This window comes from Lepisosteus oculatus, chromosome 7, assembly GCF_040954835.1.
Source record: "Lepisosteus oculatus isolate fLepOcu1 chromosome 7, fLepOcu1.hap2, whole genome shotgun sequence".
In the NCBI taxonomy this organism is placed as follows: domain Eukaryota; kingdom Metazoa; phylum Chordata; class Actinopteri; order Semionotiformes; family Lepisosteidae; genus Lepisosteus; species Lepisosteus oculatus.
The window spans coordinates 52,400,975-52,422,757 of record NC_090702.1 but is presented as its reverse complement, the minus strand read 5'-3'; the positions used below and the strand labels follow the sequence as shown (position 1 = coordinate 52,422,757).

Below are 21,783 nucleotides of genomic sequence, written 5' to 3'. Positions count from 1 at the left end.
CTCAATGTTGACGTTTTATATCGATTTGATGAATTATCGTGGCGCATAATGTAATCAAACCCAAACGATTATATTGCAAGAATCACAGAATACGTATTGCTTCTAATTGCAGTATGTTTCATGGTAACCTCTCCTAATTGGAATTTGCGTCATTTTGTCGTATGAAACGACGAAGATTATAGAATTGTCTAGCTATAGGGGTGTAACCCCGGTGTTCTGGCCAAATTTCCAATTGGCCTTACCAATCATTGCCTCCTAATAATCCCCCTCTATGAATTGGCTACATTACTCTGCTCTCCTCCCCACTGATAGCTGATGTGTGGTGAGCGTTCTGGCGCACTATGGCTGCCGTCGCATCATCTAGGTGGATGCTGCACATTGGTGGTGGTGGAGGGGAGTCCCCATTACCTGTAAAGAGCTTTGAGTGGAATGTCCAGAAAATCGCTATATAAGTGTAAGCAATTATTATTATTATTATTATTATTATAATAATAGCGTGATCAACACAGGCAGTGCGTTAGGCAGCAAATATCGTCATCGAGTCGAGTCGAGTCGCTGCCGAAAAGGACCCAAACAAGATTCGCACACGTGAGCGGTTCAGGCTGTGTGGTGTGTTTTAATATAGGGTCTCTATTGAGCTAAATAGGGTCCCAAGGTTAATAATAACAGTGTAAATCGACTATTGTTTTTCACAAACAATGAGTTGCCAGATCACTTGTGTTGGCTGGGTGAAGCGAGGAGTTGCCAAAGAAACTCCAGATAAAGTAAGTGCTGTATAGAATTAAGGGGGAAAAATACGAATTTAGCAATTACAGATATGTTAGTATTAACTGTTCTTGTTATTAATTAATATCATTATATAGATATATTGCATACGTACCAAAATATAAAAGTTAAATAATGTTAGTGTTGAAGGCTGGTTCACTTTTTATGTGTTAACAGGAAAAAAAAACAAATGTTTACAGTTTTATCTAGGTGTTCTTATTATTTTCAGGTGGAGTTGAGCAAAGAGGAGCTGCAACGTCTCGTCAGCGAAGCGAAAGATGAGCTAGGGTAAATTTATTTTACCTGTTGAGCAGTTAATGGAGGGGTTAAAACGAGGTGGTGTGGATTATTGGCGATTAGGCAGAATTTAGTAAAATCTTGATAGGAATGAAGTGATTAAAATGTATCCGAATCCCTGAAAGCATTTTATAACTGTACAACCAAAATGTATTATCTTTGAAATTCATTCCGAAATCCTGTGGCTGGAAAGGAAAACATTGACAAGATGACAACACCTAATTTAAACCAGTGAAGAGAATAAAGCAAAGAACAGCAACAGTATTACTACAGTGAAAGTTTTGTTTAAATTTTACCCGGTGCCTGAAGGAGTAAATTTTCAAGACCGTTTATCTGCGATGTAAAGAAGTGGGTGGTGCTTTGTTATATGAGGGAGTTGATACAAGTGAATGTTCAAAACGTCTTGGGAGATTCTATGTACCCGAGGCTTGTCAGAGAGGTAATGTGACATCAAGGAAGCAATGAATAGCTGGGAAGGAGTCAAAGGAGAAGCAGCCTTTGGAAAAAGGTGCTGTGATGAGCTGTGCATGTCCAGTGACCTGTCAATTGTTTTCAGGGAGGTAACAGAGGAAGGCGAGGAAGATGTTGATGAGGGGATGGGCAGTGGACAGGAGATGAGTGATGAGACCCAAGCCTCACAAGACACAGAGGAACAAGATGAAAACGAGAGCGACAGAGGGGAGGTGGATGAGCTGGCTGAATATGGGCTGGATAGGTATGACGAGGAAGACACAGGTGGGCTTAATATTCAAAAGTTGACTTTTCTCATCCTCAGTTGTGGCAGTGCTCTGTAAAACAGCTCATGTGACAAAAAAAAATCCTGCTTGGATTTATATCAAAACGAAACAAATGAGAGGGGGATATTTGGCCATCTGTCTCGTTTGTTTGTTTTTTTAGTTTTTCAGTAGTTAATACATGGATTTCATTCAGTTTTCTTAAAAGAAGCTAAAGTATCAGCTTCAACAACATAGCAGGAAGCTTGTTCCATGTTCCATGTTCCTACAACACAGTGTGCAAAATCCACTATTTTCTTAATTTATATTGGTAATCTGGATTCTGGTATACTTAGTAAATGAATCGCATTTACCAAAATATAAGCATTGGCAAACATTTCAGTATAAATTATTGTATATAACATTCAAAACTAGACAAACACCTGACCAATGAGGTGTCATTATTTTATATTGCTTATATCTTCTAGACATCAGGTGAAACATTGAAAAAGAGAGATGTTACAGTATATCATCATAGGGATAGAATTCCAATCAAGTAATGTTAAATTAGGATTACAGTTGTGTGCAAAGGTTTAAATACCCCTAATTGTATTATTTATAAGTGAACCGAAGGAGACAACTTGTACATGGTGCAAAGTTAAACCCAACATATTTCTGCAAATTGTGATGCATAATTAGTATTTTCAGTTTTGTAGATGTGTAATTCATTTTTAATGTTGTATACAGTTCTGCTCACCTTGTTGAAAAACTGCATTCTCTGCAAGCAGTCCACAGAAGAGTGCTCAGATGCATTCTAGGGCTTCAAAGAATGAGCCTGGATGACCTGAACCTTTTTAATCTTACACAAGGAAGACTAGGTGATCTTATACAAGTATTTACAATTTTCAAAGGCCTTGATAAAGTTCAGGCAGTGGACTTAAGAATCTCTGAAACACCACAAGGACACAAGTGGAAACTATCTGGAAATGGATTTAAAATGGAGAACAGGAGGATCTTCTTTACGCATAGGGTTGCTGCAGGATGGAACAAGCTGTACCATCAAGTTATTAAAGCTGATTTTTTGGCTTCTCTCAAGAAAGCGTTGGATGAAATCCGTGCATCAGTTTCCTACAAACTACTACACAGGCTAGATGACCAAACAGTCTTTAACCTTGTATATGTCCTTAGTGTAAAGAAGAGCTTCCTGCACTCAGTTGTATGAGCACTTCCCTGTAGTTTCCAAGTGTGGCATCTGGTTTGTGTTTTCCTGTTGAGTCTAAAGCAGATCTATACTTAAAATTTGTACTTGAATTTTAGGGGTGCATGATGTATCTGAGGCTGATATTTTATTCTCCGATAACTAGGAAAATTGATCATTATTGTTCCAATATTGGAATTCCGACCCATAATTACAACCAATAATGCGGCACCCTATTTTTGTTTGCGCAACTAGTGCACACACTGACACACTTGACTGGGTACAGTACAGTTGCTGGAGAGTGAAAATGTTGGCGGTGTGGAGCCTTTTCACCATTTCAGCAGAAGACAACAGAATTGCAATCTGCAACAAATGTACAGCCGAAGTACAGCGAGGAGGAAACAAAGTAAAGAGTTTCAATACCAGTAATCTAATTAGGCATTTGAGAACTTGTCATTCCAGTGATTTATTCAAAGAATATGAGCCAGCTAGCATTAGCAAGAGAACAAGAACAGTAGCAAGTGCAGCAGTGCCTATCCAGCAGGCATTTGTAAATTACAGAAAATTTGCCAAGGACAGTCCGAAGGCTAATGCAATCAAGACGTGGAGTTTATGGCACTTGATGACCAGCCCTTTCCGATTGTGGAGGATCGATGATTCTGTCAACTAATTGAGCATTTGGAACCCTGTTATACTCTTCCAAGCCACCGCTACTGGTCCGATGTTGCTTTGCCAGCTCTGTATGATGTTGTCGCGACACACGTACACAACCTGATCAAAGCTAATGTCCGAGGCATTAGCTTCACAACAGACACATAGGCTTCCGATGGACTTCCGATGAGTATGCTAAGCTGTACAGAGTTTTAGCTTTCTTACCCTCATTACACATCAGCTGTGGATTATAGTGTGAACTTGTTTGAAAATGCGAAAAAGTTAAATTATTGGTAGCTGTATCAGCCAAAACAAGCTGTTAATTATTGGTTATTGTTGTCGGCCCAGAAATTCTATATCGGTGCATCCTTATTGAACTTAGATTTTAAAGCCAGTGCAGTTAGGTGGAGAGCTTCTTAAACATTTGCTTTCTACAATTTAATGAATGACCTTCAGTTGTTTTGAAACATTGATGCTGGGATTAAATTAGTAAAATACCTTCGTGAGTATTCCACAAAGTTAATGATCTGTCTATCACAGTACATGTTGACATTGCACTTTTCACATAAGCCTAACTCTTGAAGAGAATAGAAATAAGTTATGCTTATATTGGGAGTTATTTTTATGCTTTATACCTGTGTTTAGCTGCAGCAAACTTGGGTGACAGCCTGGCAGGACTCACAGTCTTTTGCAATAATGAAGAAGACCCTTACATCACACTTAAAGATACTGTGAGTATAATCGCAGTGCTTTGCACTGTTTCTGCATCACTATTTTTATTTCACTTCATAATTCTAATGAATCCGTCCAGTAACATGTCACTGATGTGTGGTGAATGTTTACCTGTTTTTTTCTGAAAGCATACTCACGATGACTTTATGAAATACATCCTTCTAGGAGTGTTGCTTTTTGTCTTATTTTGCTCTAGAAACCCAACCAAGGTTTTGCTTTGTTTCATTACTAATGGTTTAACTTAATATTTATATAAAGCTCTTCATTGAATGTGTATATTTTGTGTAAGAATAAGTACTTGCGACTACCCCTGTTTAAACTTTATTCTCTAGGATCATTACGAACGGGAAGATTTTCAGATCAGACCTAATGACAACCTTATTGTTGCTGGCAGAGCAGAGAAGGATTGTTGTAACCTAGAAGTACATGGTGCGTATTACCATCTAAAACTCTATAATGGTTTAGCAAATCTCCATAATTGCTGTAGAATATTAATGACATCAATGCTATTGCTGAAGTCATTAAATCTGCAAGCTCAAACTGCATCTTAAAACCTCTTGTACCATTGAAAGCAAAAAATACTTTCTATGTTTATGCCGAAGGTGCTTTTAAAACAATTTTTCATGCACTCACAGTTATCAATTGCTTGTTGGTTTTTGTGCTTCTAAAGATTCTTAATTTTTTATGATAGTAAAAAAAAAAAGGTTGTTTTTTTTCTTGCATGTCTCAAGTGTTCCGTAGGAAACTCTTCATTTGAGTGGACTGTTAGCTTTTCTTCCTTGGAAATGACACTGTTTCTTTTCTCTGTGCCTTCAGTTTACAACTGTGAAGAGGGCTCTTTTTATGTACACCATGACATCCTCCTGCCTGCCTATCCTTTGTGTGTAGAGTGGCTGAACTTTGACCCCAGCCCTGAAGAAAGAGCAGGTAAAACCATAAATTTAATACTACTGGTGTGGTTATAGGGGCAGACGTGGGTTTTGGACGTAACTGGAAGGTTGTGGGTTCAAATTAAGGGTGAGATACATTTTTTTTTGTTGTTGTTTTCATGAGCAAGGTACTTGAATTATTCCAATAAAATACCCAACTACATAAACAAGTGCAGATATATATAATTTTGGATAAAAGCCTCGTCTAAATTTCCTATGGTTTACACTCCTTACTAATTTATCTAAACTCTTGTTTATTGTTACCGGCAAAAACAAGAAAAAATGACTATGTAAATTAATGACGTACATTTGGGAAATAAAAACAAAGTAAGATCTACTGTAGGAAAGTACATTTTAAGACGGGTGTGAAAGTGCTAGCTGATTTGCAAGATAAGCTTGGAGAATGCTACATTAATTTGCTACGTAATGTTGTTTCTCCTTGAAAAAATCTTTATTTTTATGTAACTCTTTTCATGACGCATCTCAAGGTGCTGTACAATAGTCAAAAGATATAGGTATATAGACATTCAAACATTAAACAGAATTTGACAGTGCTGACTGACCTGAAAGATCTCAAGATCACTCCACTGCTCTGGAGGAACAGGACAGAAATCGCTTGTATTGTAGCATTGTATTAGAAATGGAAAGATGTCAGTTCCCAAAGATTCACAAAATCCCAGAACTCTTTAGTGCCTTAAAAGTGAACAGCAGTATGTTGAATCCTATTCTGAAATTTGTAAAGACTTCCTGCAAAAAAACTAAAACCGCAGATTTGGACTCATGCAATTTAGCTTTGGTTAAAATCCAAACAGCAGAGTTATGAACATCCTGCAGCTGGTTAAAATGTTTACACTAGTGAGCATTGTGCACTACACTTGCCAAGCAAAGGACAAAATATGCTTTAGCTTTTCTTCATTGGATTGGGAGAAATTGGTTTCATTGGATTCAGGTTGATTAGCATAAAATGCTCAGAACATGTCCCGAGTAATTGTACTGATTCCTCAACCATCAATAGTCAAGCTGCAGTTGCCAGTTTAAGAGTTAAGAAGGAAAGCCAATCAGTAGAACTTTGGTCTTGTCAAAATAAACAAAAAATCACATATTTTAACAACATTTAAACCAGTGGTTCCCAACCCTTGTCCTGTTGGTTTTATGTTTTGTTCAGCTCCAAATATTCACTGATAATTAATGTCTGCAATTGTATCTTCTTACTTCGTCAGGCTTTTAGTTAATTTGTGTCTGCTTTGTACTTGGTTTCAAGAAGATATTATTCAAGCATATTATTTCCAACAGCTTCAGCTTACAGAACTTTACCCTGTTCCTTCAGATGATAAATGTACGATTAACAGACACTTCCTAAATGAGGGGGGTTCTTAAGCTCAGAAATACGGTTAGACACAGGGTTAATATATTTCACCAATCCAATTTAGAAATGTGCTCCAAGTAGAAACATCTGTGATTAAGATCTCGGCAGGTGCAAAATCCAGAAGGGGCAGTGGTCCCCAGAAAGCACTGATCTCAGCAGCGTAATGAGGCAGAGAGGGATTAATACGTTTCAGGTTTCATGCAAACCATAAATGTGACCACCTTAAAAAAATTCTGCGATACTAGAAGGAAAGAGACCATGAGTTAAGCATTTGCAGGGCACCAGATGTGACCAACTTCGTCAAGGAGGAACACTGTACAGTTAGAACAGATTTATATTGAAGAAGCTTTTATGTTCATCTCTTGAATAAAGTGAACTGCTTTATAACTTGAAAGTCTCAGAATTTTTTTTGTGTATAAAACGAAATCAAAAAGGTGTGTAGTAAGTATCATTGGAAATGTATGAAAAAGAAATGAAACTGTACCTTTTGAAAAATTTGGTTGGACATCAGGATTACCAGAAGTTACAAAACTGTATACAGTAATCTTTCAGTTTAACAGCTTTTTTCTTAAAGATCTTCAGATTTAATGGTCAAAATCTGCTAAACAAGAATTTTGAGTGTTAAACCAGAAATAACACATTTTCTTCACAGTAATGATAAAATGTAATAATAATAAAAACAAAGTTAAATATGGGTTAAATTCAACAGGTTTGTAATTCAGGTGCCCTATAGCGTAAGGTCAGCTGCTTAAGATGGGTTGGTGTTTTGTTTGCTTTAGTTAATTGTATACTGTATATTTATGACTCATGAAATAAAAAGCTTGTATATTTACAATAAAAGGAACAATTTTCAGGACTGTGTTTATTGCAATTTTTAAAAAAATCAATATTAACATGTATATACTTTTTAACAATATAAAGCACACATATATTTTTCTCTTATAATCGTGTGTTTTGGGGATGAAAAAAAATCATTTGTGATTTAACAAACATTTGGTAATAACGGACGCCCCTTCCCCATTAAACTGAGGGTTTACTGTCATGTTTTTTTGTGTGTGTGTTTAACCTTGAGTGAATCAATTCATTGTTTTCATAAGCGGTTTTCTTTGATTTAACCCCTTTGTAGGCAACTTTGCTGCTGTTGGCAACATGACTCCTGTGATAGATGTGTGGGACCTGGATGTGGTGGATTGCTTAGAGCCGGTCTTCTCACTTGGGAGCAAGAAGTTAGCCAAGAAGAAAAAGAAAAACAAAAAGGTCTTTTATTGTTTGCCACTCTCCGTGCCACTTATAGATAAGCTAAAACGTTTTTACGTAAATCTCCGTTAAACAACCATCCGCAATCTCTTTGCTGTGGTCTGTGCTTATTTGGATGGGATTCCTCATTGGTATAACATTGAGGAATTGGCTATTTACTGACCCAGTTCAAGTAGGTAACAGCATCAGCATGCGTAGGCTGCGAAGGAACAGGAAAGGGACACAGGGTTTCGGCTGTGGAGCCTTCTTCGGGTTTTCTGACCTAGTCCAGCAGTAAAACTGCTCCTTTCCCTCTGGTCTTAAAGCTCGAGAAAATGAATTCTCTCAGTTCGTAGTGAGAGCTGTACATTATCGGAAGTGTTGACGTTTCAGAGTGCAGCCGCAGAGGCACTAGAGGGTCATTCTGATGCGGTGCTGGACCTTTCGTGGAACAAGCTAGTTCGGTAAGTTCATTCTATAAACTTAAAACTTCACATTTTAAAGTGTGCTGTTCTTCCGAAAAGGCGAGTTCGGTCCGTGTTATTCAGTTACAGTCAATAAATGCAGTAGTCTATAGCTCCGAGAATGAGGTAGGTGTTGTGGCACATTGATAGGTGAGGGAATGTCCGAGCTGCGAGCACCTTGGAGTATCCTCTGGCCAAAATTGTTACCTGGCTCCTCTTGCTGTGTGAGCCCTGCTGTGGAAGACCTCCTGTGGCAGTGCCAGTGTTTGTGTTTGGTAAGGTATTTTTTTTTTGTTCCCCTCTTTCTTTTAGAAATGTGTTAGCCAGCGCCTCTGCAGATAACACTGTGGTACTGTGGGACCTGACACAGGGCAAACCAGCCTCCACGCTGACGCGCCACACAGACAAGGTAAGGGCACTGGCTTCATTCGTTCACTGCTTTTAAACCTTCACGTCTTTTTACAGAAAGTGTTCTTCAGCTACACGTTGTATTTTTAAAGAATGTCATTTTCATGAGTAAAATAAAAATAGAGGGTACAGTTAGGGTGATGTTGTAAGTGAAATAACATGGGGATCTGTACGAGGACCTCTGCTCTTTTCAAATTCTTCTAATTATATATGGTTATAATCATCCAGATAATGGAATAGTTTTTCAAGTTTGCAGATGTTGCCAAAATTAGGAGGATTCGCAAACGCTGTAGAAGCGTCAAATTAAATTAAAAAGATTCTAGATAAAAATTGACAACCGGGCCAACACCTGCCAATGAGATAATGTTTGATACATGTTCTTTAGCATTAACAATTTCAGTGAGAATATAGTGTCGGCGTAGAGTTTTTTCTATCTTTAATATGTACACACTGAGCTGTACATGCTTAAACAAAATGGGGGCAGGTGAATAAAGTGGACATACATGTGCTGAGAATTGAATACCAAGAGAAAACTCCTGCGCGATACTCCAGTCGCACGATGCAGAAGATGCTAAAAGCGAGTTCTCGCCAGATGCTTCTGAGCGCGGCGTGGGGCAGACTCGGGGTAGATCAGGAATCCCGTGAAAGTGATGTACCGGCCCTGGTTGCTGTAGACGGCGAATCGCTCGTGTGGCTGGCTGTACAGCCAGACGGTCTCGCCCTCGCGAAGGGAGAGCATGAGGCTCTGGCTCTGCATCGCCCTGTGCTTGGAGTCGTCTTCGTCGAAGACCATGGCCTGGACGTCGCCCCCGTTCTTCACGAGCTTCACCGAGACGCACCTCGAGGGGTGCTTGCCCACGGTGAAGGCGAAGTAGTAGGCTCCGGGAAAGCGGCAGGTGAAGCGCCCCGAGGATTTGTCGAAGTGGCCCCCGATGTTGACGTACTCCACGTCGAAGCTGAGCGCCTGCTTCTCCCCCCTGCTGGTGGCCTCTCCCAGGAGGGAGCGCGTCCTGGCCACGGAAAAGGCAGAGCGGGGCTCCTCCTCCTCCTCCGCCCACAGCTCCGACAGCAGGGCGTGCTTGGACTCGTGAGCCCACAAGGGAGGGCACCCCGAGTGGGGCTGCCCTGGGGGCTGGGCGGCAACGTGCTTGTTCGGGTAGCCAGGGGGGAGATCGGGGTACACCAGGTAGCCAGAGAACGTGGTGTATGGCCCCTTGTTGCTGTACAAGGCGTACTTGGCGTCACCGTGCAGAAGGAGCCAGACGGTGTCCATTGGCCGCAGGCTGAGCATGACGCTCTGGCTCTGCACCTTTCTCCTCCTGTGCCGGTGCTCGTCGTACACGATGGCCTGCACCTCCTGGCCGTTCTTCACCAGCATGACCGACAGCCTCTTCCGGGGATGTTTCCCCACCGTGAAGGCGAAGTAGTACGCGCCGGGCACCCGGCAGCGGAACCGCCCCGTGTCGGGGTTGAAGTCGTCCCCGACGTTGACGAACAGCTTGTCGAAGGTGACCGCTTTCTGGGGGCCGCCCACCATGCCCTCGGTTCTGGCGGCAGAGAAAGCCGACTGGTAGGGCCGCCCTGGGTGGGGATGGAAAGGCGAGGAGAGGGCCGCATGAACCAGGAGACAGGTCAGAGAGGCCACGTGCCACACGGTGCTCCGTAAAGCCATTTCACCTGGGAAGTGCAAGGACAAAAGTGATTCAAAAGGCACCGTCATCCCTGCGAGATTAAAAAGAAACGTAGTGTGCTGACCACTGTGTGATTGTTGTGTGGGAAAGTGTTTAGGAACACGATGTCCCATGAGTGGAACATTGAGTGACACTGCCAGAACATTAACAGAGATTTCTTGCTTTGTAAGAAAACTAATGACCCCCCGTCGCCCAGTATTAAAAATTTAATTTCAGTATTAAAAGGTTTATATGTTAATGAACTGATTTCTGAAAGGAGACCATTAAATTGGTCGGTGAATTGCTTATTTTTAGCCATTTCTTTTCTTCCTGAAGATTAGCATCCCCCTCAAAACGTTCAACTAACATTATATCTCTCTCATTGTTTAAAATCAACTAAACCTTTTGGGTCCTGTAAAGTAGCTTTGTAGGCTTCCAAGCCAACCATGTGCTTTGAAGCCATGACAAACTGTAATCTATTTTTCATTTCTCAGCATTAGAAAAATACATTTCTTGCATTTCTTGAAAAGAATTGGGTATTCAGTATGTGACTGAGCTTTAAGGGAAAGTATATTGAGTTGTACAGGTACAAATTGGATCAAATCAGGCTGATGCTTGGTTTTAATATTGGTTGATCTCAAGGAGAATATGGTGTTGGATCCACTTCCATCGTTAAGCTTAAATAATTACTTGCAACTTCTTATGGGCTTAGAAGATCTTGTAGCTGGTTTGTGAACTCGGTTAGTGGTGTCTTTTTTTTCCTGTATCGGACCAGTGTAACCCATATAGTAGCAAAGAAATCTGGCTTTAGTGCTGTCAGAACTAATCCTGGTCTTCAAAACCAATGGCTTAGTGGAAGCAACAGTTGTTTTGATTTGGCTGGTATTGTCTGGTCTTTCAGTGCACTGAGAGAATGCAGTAGATTAAACACTGGTTGGTCTGTTCCTGTGTCCTTGAACAATAGCATGTTTTAAAGAGCGGGATTCATCTCCGACCTTCTCTTTCAGCATAGACCTCTAGCCAGTGTAGATGAAAGATCACATGTAGGGGTGAGTGGACATTCACTTGGATACTGTGCCCTGCTGCATAACTATTATGCTTCCTGACATGTTCATGCCCTACACTGGCAACACGGTTGACGTCTAAATGCATTTTCCCAGCATGGATAATGAGAAAATGGATAAATCCATCACACTTTTTATTGTGCTTGGGGACTGGCTTATTTTGAATTCTCTGTATTAGTAGTAGTGATAATGAGAATCATTGGGTAGCTTGTTGTGCCCACAATGGCAACATCATTTTTCAGTAATACATTTGTCAGAACCTTCTAGTAATAGTAGTATTTCTTGAGAAATATCTTTGTGGGGTATTCAGGTCGCCTTTACATGAGATTACTGTTAGTCTTGGCTTCAAAGCCCATGGTTACTTAGAAGCCGTCTAAATTGCTTTGCAGGACCCCGTATGTTTCTTGATTTAAAACAAAATAGATAAAATCTTTATGGAATGGTTTGTTAGAAGAAAACAAATGCAGTTTTTCTGTCAGTTAATACTACTGAGGAAAACAGTTTTTCAGAGAGAAAAACAATGCTAAAGAATAACTTGAACTCCATAGCTCAAACAGTTTTACTTTAAAATCATTTTGACAAAATATACAGTGATGAGGTGATACTAAAGACCATATTTTTTATGGCACCAGTCAACACCGTCATACCAAGCAGTTCAGTAGGAGGACCTCTGGGAGTTAGGAATCTTAAACTGATCGAGATTACCACCCACTCGCTGTAAAGATTCATGCAGTTTCTGTAATAGTGGTGCTAACTCTGATGTTCTGGGCTCTCGCAGTCTGGTCTGCCTTTCTTCAAATGATGAAGAAATCTCTCCTTTATCCAAACCAGTAAGGTGACACTGGAAAACCGTGCTGTAGGTCCTTAAAGGCCTTATGACCCCAAGCTTCTCTCCTTGTCTGTGTGTCTCATGGAGGGCAAGGAGTATGCGAAAAGACAGATTCCTATTACAAGAAATTGTATATGGCCAATAAAGGAATCTTATGGCATTCTTGCGAGAGCTGGGCTGTGAGCCTCAGATAACTATATGCTGTGTGTGCAGAATCTGTCCCTCTAAGTCTCTCTTAATGCTGTCAGTGTCGCTTTTCACTTCTCCACCTGATCTGCTCTGTAGTGGAGCTGCTTGTACAGAAGGGCAGCCACATGCCTCCAAGGTGAGGGCTGCGCTTCAGTGGTGAATGAAGTGGATTCCCTCCTATATGCAAGGCATTCTGGAATCCTCTGGCATGAAAAATGCTATTCCAGTGCAATCTTTTTTTTTTCTGACCACGTCATTAATTATCATTGCAGTCTGATCCTACGATAAGAGCAACTTTTGAGTTTTGCAGAACCCCTGAAGGGTCATGCTTCCTTCTGCAAGGACTTCAGCCAGGGGTAGTCCGCAAACGTGGAGAAATGGGGGATGAAAGTTGCCCTTCATACCTTCCCCTGTTGTTTTTAGAGTTGGAGTGTCTCAGCTTTATGAGACGTTGTTCATCCTTGCCCTGAATGCTGAGTTGCTAGCTGCCTGCAATGCCAAATAAAATCACCTTTTAACCTTATCAGATAGCAATACCTCCGTATGTCCTTTTCAGGTGCTGCATACTTCAGGCAAGTGATGCAAGAATATATAAAGTCTACAGTCTGGTGTTTTTCCATATTCTGCTATAGTTTTCTTTTTTACCTGTATTTTCATGGTACTGTGTTTTACAGCTCACAATTCCGTGTTGTTTACATCTCTGGGTATTCAAGCACTGTGCTTTTTGTTTCTGTAAGAAAACATCTTAATAGGTGGGGTGTCCTGTCGATGTTAGTTGAGTATTAGAATTGCAGTTTCTGAATTTTGAATTAGGAAAAAAGTTATTAAACCCTCATACTGTAACGATTTGGACTTCCAGTATTGGGCTTAAAGAAGGTATAATGTCTAAATCCAATGTGTCCCTGCACATCTGTATTATCAGGACTGTCTGCCATTAAGACAAGTGATAATGACAGAGGTGTTGGCTTTGATGTTTTAGGCAAGTTCTTGAGCTCTGCATTCCCACTCTGGTCTTCACTCATTAAAGTCATGAAGTCCTTCCATTAGGCACTTAGCTAAATTAGAACATCTTATGCTCTCATTTTGACACACTTTAATGGGCCTCTTGTGACCTGGAACTGTAATACACTTTTCATTACAATTCAGATCTTTACTTGTCTAAACAGAATATACTGTAGTATTCTTCTTTAATGAAAGAGTAGTCTGCCTAGCCTTGTCATTTCCCCCAAGTTCCCGTTACTGTGTCCCTTACTGTACTGTGAGCGTACATGGGGTGTGTTTAGCTAAAACTCTGTCAACGACCATCAGAAGCAGCAAGTCTGTTTCTTATTCTTATTAGTCTCATCAGTATCCCTAATTTAGGTTTATGAGCTATGAGCCCAAAATGTATTATGTTATTAAATCATATTCGTAGTCATTTGTTTGCTGAGCCATTGTACGTGCAGTCAGAAAGATATCAATAGCTCAAAATCATAATTAAACGCCTCAAAATGCAGTCAGAGAGCGCCTCTGGGAGAAGAGAGAACGGTTTAGAATTTTTCTTTCATTCTGCATTGCAACAGTAACTTATGTTATTATTTTTCTTTAAAGTAAAAAAGCATTGTCAATCAGCTAAACAGGTGTGACTTCTGTAACTCTGCTTTGACAGAAGCAACAAATAGACTGATTAGGCTGCCCTGGGGTCCATTTCTGCTAGCAGTCCCTACCCGTGGAGAGAGAGCTGCTGCTGGAAAAGGGGCAGGGGTGCGAAGCCCTGACTAATGCCCGACTGCTAGTGTGGCAGAATCAACTCTATACTCGTCTGCATTCATTTTCCCATGGTCTTGGGGGACTGGGAAAAAGGCACCTTCGTACATTCAATTTTAAAAGTCTCTCTCCTTTCTGCTTCCAAATGTACAATGAATTTCTTCATGTTGGGGGAAAAAAAACTTCATGCTCTTTATAACGAGACATATTTGCTGATGTTCTCAGCTCTCTTGAGCAGTAGGAAATGATTGATCGAGATGATAGGAGAGGTAGCGTAGCCACTTATTTCCTATTAATGCTCAGATGTGTATCCTAACCCACAGTGAGTAGGAAACAGTTTTTTAGAAAATGAATTGATCTGCTTGATTCCTACCTGCCGTCTTGTAGCAGAGCGCTAGTGTCCCTCCAGCCAGCTGGGCTCCTAGCTGAGATCAGAGTGAGAGCCCTCTTCTGCCGGGAAGCCAAGTGTCAGGCTTCATTAGCTTGGGCTGATACAACTGGGAGCTAAGGAATGACAGAGCCCACGAGCTGGGGGAGGAGCTGTGAAATTATACCTTCTGTATGCCCCTGTTCCTTTAACCCTTCAGACCCTCCCCACCCATTATCACTTGATACAGTGACTGGCAGGCCAGGCAGGTGGTTTGCTGTCTACTCTGTTTGCTGAAAAATGTTCATTTGTCTGCAAATCTTACATATTATAATTGATGTTTATTTAGAACATATCTTTGATGACCCTCAATAAAAAAGCTTTTATATCAATAAGACATTTAATTGCCAGCAACTACTGCTGCATGCTGTATTGTTGTGCATTTGATTAAACTTTGATAATTGATTTTTAGTAGTCTGTTACCAAAATTACCCAAAAAAATTCATGGGTAATTCTATGGACAGCCAGCAGTATTGGACTCTTCTTTTCTCCTCCTCCTCCTCCTCCTCCTGTTAGGCTGATGAAGAGAGGGTACACCAGACTGTAACACAATACAGTGTATTTTTACAGTATAAACAGCACAGTGCAGCAATATATTAAGTTTGGATGTATATATCCAGAAATTACATATAGTGTGTGTGTATATATATACACTTTTTAAATAATCAAAGTGAGTTTTGGGGCTGAAAATACATCATTTGTGGTTTAACAGACATTTGGCAGGAAGAGACACCCCTTCCCACATATTACTCCATTAAACTGAGGTGATGGAGGGTTTAGTGGAGGTGTTTGCCCAACTCTGAATTTGATCTAAATGTTGTGGAATTTCTTCTGGAGATTCTTTGCTGTTTACTACTCCTCCTGTTTGGAACCATCTGCAAACTTCAGTAGTTACCTACCTATGCCAGTCTAGATTATTAATATAAATCAAAAAGATCAGTGGTCCTAATACAGTTCCTAGTGAGCAATTACCCCTTATCTGTACTATATTAAAAAAATCCTTATCTGTTTTCTGTCCATTAACCATTCATTTTCCAAGTATACACACTACCTTGAGTAGCTATCAAAAAAATGCAAATTGAGGAATACACTTGAATGCTAAAAAGCTATTTACTTCTTTCTTTTAGTTTTTGGCTTTGAATGCATGGCGTACATGGTAAATGTAACAAGTATTAATTGCCAATACAAAGTGGCGTATTGTCAAGCTTTAAAGCTGTAAAATGAGAAAACTGTGCAAGGGTGTCAATGTTTTTGGAAGACGCCATATCCTGTTCCATTTTGCTTCTCTTGAACTGTGTCATTCCTGAGAGCATTTCTAAAATTGTAAAACTTTGTTTTATGGAAACTGCAATGTGATGCGGACATCTTTCCATTAACTATAGTTATCTCCAAACAATTCTATTAATAAGGTAACATTTAGGAAATATCCTTTTTTTAGGTTCAGACGCTGAAGTTCCATCCCTTTGAAGCTCAGACCCTGATTTCTGGATCATTTGATAAGTGAGTGGCATAACTTTTAAACAAGTGCAAAACGGAGGAGATTAAAGCACTCTGCATTGCAGCCCAGTCTTCTGGCACACCAATAAGTTTTTTCATATTCCCTCTCAGCTGCATATGTGCACAGGTGTGCTTTACCTTCAGTGGTTTTATGCACAAAACATTAAAGGCTACACAGCAATGTAGGATGTAATAGCGGAACCCCAGATCATGCTGGCAAATTGAGATGTGCAGTTCTCGAACGGTTCATTCTTGAACAGATCATTTTTGTGGATTGATTTACTAAGTCACAGTGAAATAAGTCGAGCATCGAAATGATTGAAAATTCAATCTCTTTTCAAAATTCAGGGGCCAAACTCGTTTTGAATGTGATGCAGTAAATTATGAAGCAATCAGAAATTGTGAAACTCAAACACAAACAAATATCCCTCATATTAATAGGGAAATGTAATTGGAATTAATTTTAAAAAATTAGAGGAGAACATTGGTTTAACATTTGTTGAATAAGACCTATATGGTTTGTGCTAAAGATGGATAGAACATGTCAAAACCGATTGGCCTTTGATTTCTGAAGTTTACAAGCTTTGAGTTCCTTTGTAAATTTTAGCATAACTTTAGACAGGAAAATTCACATTGGTGTTTTCCTTCCAGATCCACAGTCCTGTATGATTGTAGAAGTCCACAAGAGAACCACAGAACCTGGAGATTCAGCGGCCAGGTGGAGAGAGTGGTGTGGAACCATTTCTCTCCATGCAATTTTTTGGTAAGCTTCCCAAACATTTAACAGCTTCTCCTTCCTGAAAACTCAGTCTAGTGACTAGAAAGTATATTGCCAGGTCTTAGATTGAACACACTCGGAATTCATGTAATTCCATTCCTTTCTTGTCTCATTTTACTTGGTGTTCATGTTTTGAAACTTGTTTTGTCTTGCAGACCAGCACAGAAGATGGCTTTGTTTACTGTTTAGATGCTCGGTCAGATAAGCCTGTCTTTACACTCAGAGCTCACGATGAAGAGGTGTCGGGTATGAAACTGGTTTAGTTCATTAGTATTGCAGAAATGTATGTACTTGCAAAGTGAGCTTTTAAATGCTCCAATGACCAACAGTTACCAGATTTGGTTTTTACATTTATTACCTACAGAATCTACTACTTTTTCTTATAATTGTGTTTAATATATTAGTCTCTTTATATAAAACTTTTTTTTTCTGCAAATGGCCAACCCACTATCAAGTGGCTCAGATGGGACCCGCAAATGCATTTTTGGTGGACTACTTTGAATCTTAATTCTTTGCATCTAAAGAACAAGTATATACTGTATATATTTTTATTTAATTAACACAATACTTGCTGGCTTTAAGTTGTACGGAAAGCATGTAATTGATCTTTCCAAAACACATAGAATACACCTATGTGTCTTTACTCTGCATTATGCTATTTTCTGGTCTCCTTCATGTTTTAATTAAAATTCAGATGACAACGCCCAGCAAACTCTTTATACCATATATTTGCTTTAAAAAATGTTAGGACATTGTAGTCCGCCCTGATGTCACAGGACAGAGCCCGACTTTCTCACCTTGTTCTTTCCCAGGCTTGGACCTGAGCAGTCAGATAAAGGGGTGCCTTGTGACCTGCTCTTCAGACAAGCACGTGAAGATCTGGGATATCCTGGGAAGCAAGCCGACTCTCGTCCACTCCAGAGATATGAAAATGGTGAATAGAATCGATCTGGAAAACTAAGCTTAAGGTTCTTTCCCTCCCTCCTTATCCATCCCTCCAGTCCACGTGTAGCCACTCTTCCACCCCCAGGGCTCTTCATCTTTCCTGTTTAATGCTGTATCTATAGTATCTGCAAGGAAAAATATTAAATGGCGTCTTAAACTACTTTTAAGAAAATTAAAGCAAGAATGATTTTTAAACCCAGATCCTTACTTTGTGTCTTTACCAGGGAGTGCTATTCTGTGCGTCCTGCTGTCCAGACCTTCCGTTTGTTTATGCCTTTGGTGGACAGAAAGAAGGACTGCGCATCTGGGACATAAGTGACGTCGCTGCAGGTACCAAGCTGTGGTTTCCGCTTAGTTATACAAGATCACTTTATTAGCCCTGAACAATTTTTTGCATTAGGAATTTTTCTTTTCGCATACCCCAGATTGCTCTCCATGAGACACACAGACAGGGAGAGAGAAGCTTGGGGTGAGAGCGCGGGGTCAGCCATTTATACAGCACCTCTGGAGCAGCTGGGGTTAAGGGCCTTGCTCAGGGGACCAACAGAGAAGGATTCCTCTACATGTGGAAATGTCTTACATTTTTCAGCCTTCATGGGGATTGCTGTAGGGTGTGCTGTAGGTTGTCTGTGGGCTTACACAGCTCTTTGTTTTCTTTGCAGTGAATGCAGCCTTTGGAAACCGGCAGAGGCTGGTGGTGGACACCACATCAGAGGCTGCAGATAGCAGTAGCACGACTGCAATGGAGCCCTAGTTCTGCCCCCTCCGCTGGAGCCGAACACTGCACTTTGACTTGCTGATCCGATTAGCGAGGGAGAATTTGGACCACAAAAAATCAGAAACCTAAGGCCTGTCCTCTTACTGCACAGGGAGAACAGTGTGTCATGGGGAAACAACATTGAAAACCAGCTGGTGTGAAGACTTTTCGTATCAAGATGACACCTTGTTAAAACGGCCAAATCGCAGTGTTTCTTTTATTACAGATAAAATAGCCTCTGTCTCAGATCTGCACCTTCCTGAAATGCTTCCTGTTTTAACAGTTGTAATCTAAATGGTGAGTTTTGCAAGAAGATTTAGGAGATTTGTTTATTGGAATTTGTGTCCTGGGCACCTGTTGTTAGTACATTCAAGACGACAGATACTCTACTTTTTTGAAGTGTGAAAACATGACCCATAGTCAATGTGTTCTCTTATACAGAAGAAGCATTCATTCAAAGCTGTCTGCCTTTTGTTTTCCAGTTACTTTTTTTTTTTTAGCAGGTCAGAGAGTTCACCATGTTCCCTGATGTTTACATGCATTTGTTATATGAATACATTGAAGGACCCATTTACTGTACATTAGTTGTGTAAGCAGCACTGGTAAATCCATGACAAATTCCTCTCTGATTTTTGTCTTATTTAACCTCATGGTACCTGGGGCTCAAAGAGGCTTACTTTTATGTCAAGAGTATCTCATTAAATTAATTCTTATGACTAGAGCAAACGTATAGTTGATTTGAATCTTAAACACACATTGGGAACACGGTACCTAAGAGAAAACCACCACTGTAAAACTGGAGTTCAATTATGTAATTGGAAGAATGAAGTTTTTCAACTACAATAAACTACGAGAAGTCCAGGATAGTGTCAGAAATGTCACTTTATTTCCATTAAGCACCATCTCTAATGAAAAAGGCTGTGGGGAAAAGTCTCATTCAAAGCTCTAATTGTAAAGGGGGGGGGCTTTTCTCTACTGTAATACTTGTAATCAGACATGCCTGACTTAAAACCATTGTGTGCAACAAATAATCTTTTTCTTTGGGTAGTCAGTGCAATAAATGCAGTGATCACTTCCATAAATGAAAAAGGTTCCAGACTTGTCCTTCCAATAGTATTGCACCTGGGTGACAGGAACAGCTTTTAGCATTTGTCTCTGCTGAATGATCCGGCAGTCTCTGCAGGTTCTGCGAGACTCCTCCACCAGCCTCTGGGAAATGCTGTTAATTTCATCTACGGTGCTGGTGGAAAAGCCATGCAGTTGCTCGGCTGTGGACTCGTAAAGAACCTCTCCGGGAGCCGAGGGCAGCAGGTGCCCGGGAATATTGGCAGTACTGTGGATGTGATCGCCGAGGTTGCATTTGTGTTCCACCCTCAGTTCTTGAAAGTAGCCCAGCTGTCCCTTCCCAATGCATGTTTCACAGCACACTCTGCCCAGGGCCATGCATGCTGCACAGGGTACCAGCCTCTGTCCGTTGCAGCCCCAGCACAGTCTCCTCTTGGAGCTCCACCCGGACCCATGACACACGGGGCACCTGACTTTGCCAGAGGCCTGGCAGAAACTGCACGGTGTCCATTTTTGTCCCCTGCAGCCTGGGCAGCCCTTCACTACATCTGTGCCTGGTATGCGGATATACTGGACCTGGTTCTGGAACATTTTTGCTGGAGACGCAGAAAGATCCCAGGGTGCTGGTTCCTCCCTGTCCTTGGGCCCAGACGTGCGGAGGATCTTGTAGGTGTGGGGTTGGTACCGGGTGCATACAGCCCTGTGCTCTGCAAAAGTCTCCAGAGAGTAATAATAAGCAGCTTCTTGCCTTATGCTGGTAAAAACCATCTCTCTGGCAGCTTTGGAGGAAAGAAGAGTTTTCTTCTTAACCCATTTGAGCAGAGCCGATCGGATCGCTGGCGGTGTTAGAGGCACCAGTTCTAAAGAAGGAAAGATTTCTCGCGGGGTCTTCTTAATTGTCTGTTCCTCAACAGGCGGTGGAATTGTGCAGTATTGAGTAATATCCAGTAGTAAGTCATATCTGTATGCATCATTTTGGAGACTCTCCATTTCTGGGCTTACATGATTGTTCTCAATAAATTGCAGAAATTCCTGATGCACGTGCTATTGTTCTCCCTTAGAATTGGTCAGCAGCTTGTTCAGACTACCCATGTGATTTTTTTACTTCTGGGGTTGTGACATTTCCTAAAGTTCTGTGATGTCATAAATTCTCTTCTATGTCACAATTGATCTTTTGTTGTGTCGTGTTCTGCTTAATTCACATGTACAAATGCCAAGTTCTAGTTTAAGGTGCTGAGAGGCGAGGAATATCCAAATTAATCCTGTAACAGTGGCATTCTGAAACTTGAAGTAAAGAATAATTGCATAAACAAATAATTAAATCACATTAGTGACGTGCCAGTAGGTACAAGCGTCATGTAGAGCTGGGGGTCTCCTGTCCTGATCCTGGTGATGCCCACACACCCGCTGGGTTTTGTTCCAGCTGTACTCTTTGCCCCCTTTGGAAAGTTTATTTTCCGTTTTAAAACGGGACATTACTTGATAAAATACAACAGAGGAAGGAAAACTATAATCTTTTAAGAGCCGAAAACAGAATTCTAATCGATTGTATTACTATTTCTATTACTGTGTTACTAGTTTTAAGAGGTCAAGTCTGTAACTGAGGGCTCAGCTGGTACCAATGGCCACAGGTGAATGGATCCCAGAACCAGAATTAATAGGTAACTGGACAAGGCTTTTGAGTGTTTGAATACTCCAGTGCTGGCTGCAAAAAGCAATAGTGATAAAGCCTTAGTTTATGGGTTACAAAGGGCACATTCCTAATGAACTATTATCCTAATGAACAGTTAGCTATACATTAGTATTGAGTAATAAGGTTTCTCCGGAATAATCTATTTACATACACATATGAGAACAGTGCAATTTTCTTGATAGATATGTATTATGTCTCAGTGGATATCGGTCTCTTTCAAGTTATTGACACATTTTTACAGATTGCAAAAGATTTTAAAAATACAATTTGCAACCCTCAGGCTGAAGGGTTACTGCAATGGCGTGTTGAGACTAGTAGAAGTAGTACATTTGAAAGAGTTCAAATGTAGAGTTCAAATTATCCC

General features: G+C 40.6%; 2 protein-coding genes across 3 annotated transcripts; one reads left to right on the top strand and one right to left on the bottom strand.

Moving 5' to 3' along the window:
* Positions 1–376: 376 nt before the first annotated feature.
* Positions 377–19,522, top strand: pwp1 (PWP1 homolog, endonuclein). 2 transcript variants are annotated; one of them, XM_069192751.1, is made up of 15 exons: positions 377–454; positions 995–1,053; positions 1,619–1,797; positions 4,270–4,355; positions 4,689–4,785; positions 5,173–5,283; positions 7,778–7,908; positions 8,281–8,351; positions 8,664–8,760; positions 16,123–16,184; positions 16,833–16,944; positions 17,115–17,205; positions 17,772–17,893; positions 18,129–18,234; positions 18,567–19,522. In XM_069192751.1, the coding sequence occupies exons 3-15, from the start codon at positions 1,659–1,661 to the stop codon at positions 18,656–18,658; spliced, it is 1,317 nt and encodes a 438-aa protein (XP_069048852.1). In that variant the 5' UTR covers positions 377–454; positions 995–1,053; positions 1,619–1,658; the 3' UTR covers positions 18,659–19,522. The 2 variants fall into 2 exon arrangements, with proteins under 2 accessions (XP_069048852.1, XP_006633235.1); XM_006633172.3 differs by lacking the exon at positions 377–454 and adding an exon at positions 558–764.
* On the bottom strand, positions 8,756–14,723 carry c1qtnf13 (C1q and TNF related 13). Its single transcript, XM_015352140.2, has 2 exons — positions 14,631–14,723; positions 8,756–10,436 (listed from the first exon to the last, which is right to left on the bottom strand). Exon 2 carries the CDS (start codon positions 10,429–10,431, stop codon positions 9,331–9,333), a length of 1,101 nt encoding a protein of 366 aa, XP_015207626.2. The 5' UTR covers positions 10,432–10,436; positions 14,631–14,723; the 3' UTR covers positions 8,756–9,330.
* Positions 19,523–21,783: the final 2,261 nt, after the last annotated feature.

What these genes read in the sequence shown, in the direction of transcription:
- pwp1 (XM_006633172.3), top strand. Translation starts at nt 699, where the DNA reads ATGAGTTGCCAGATCACTTGTGTTGGCTGGGTGAAGCGAGGAGTTGCC. An exon ending in TTGTAACCTAGAAGTACATG is followed by an intron (nt 4,786 to 5,172) that starts GTGCGTATTACC and finishes CTGTGCCTTCAG; the next exon opens with TTTACAACTGTGAAGAGGGC. An exon ending in AGAAAAAGAAAAACAAAAAG is followed by an intron (nt 7,909 to 8,280) that starts GTCTTTTATTGT and finishes TTGACGTTTCAG; the next exon opens with AGTGCAGCCGCAGAGGCACT.
- c1qtnf13 (XM_015352140.2), bottom strand. Translation starts at nt 10,431, where the DNA reads ATGGCTTTACGGAGCACCGTGTGGCACGTGGCCTCTCTGACCTGTCTC.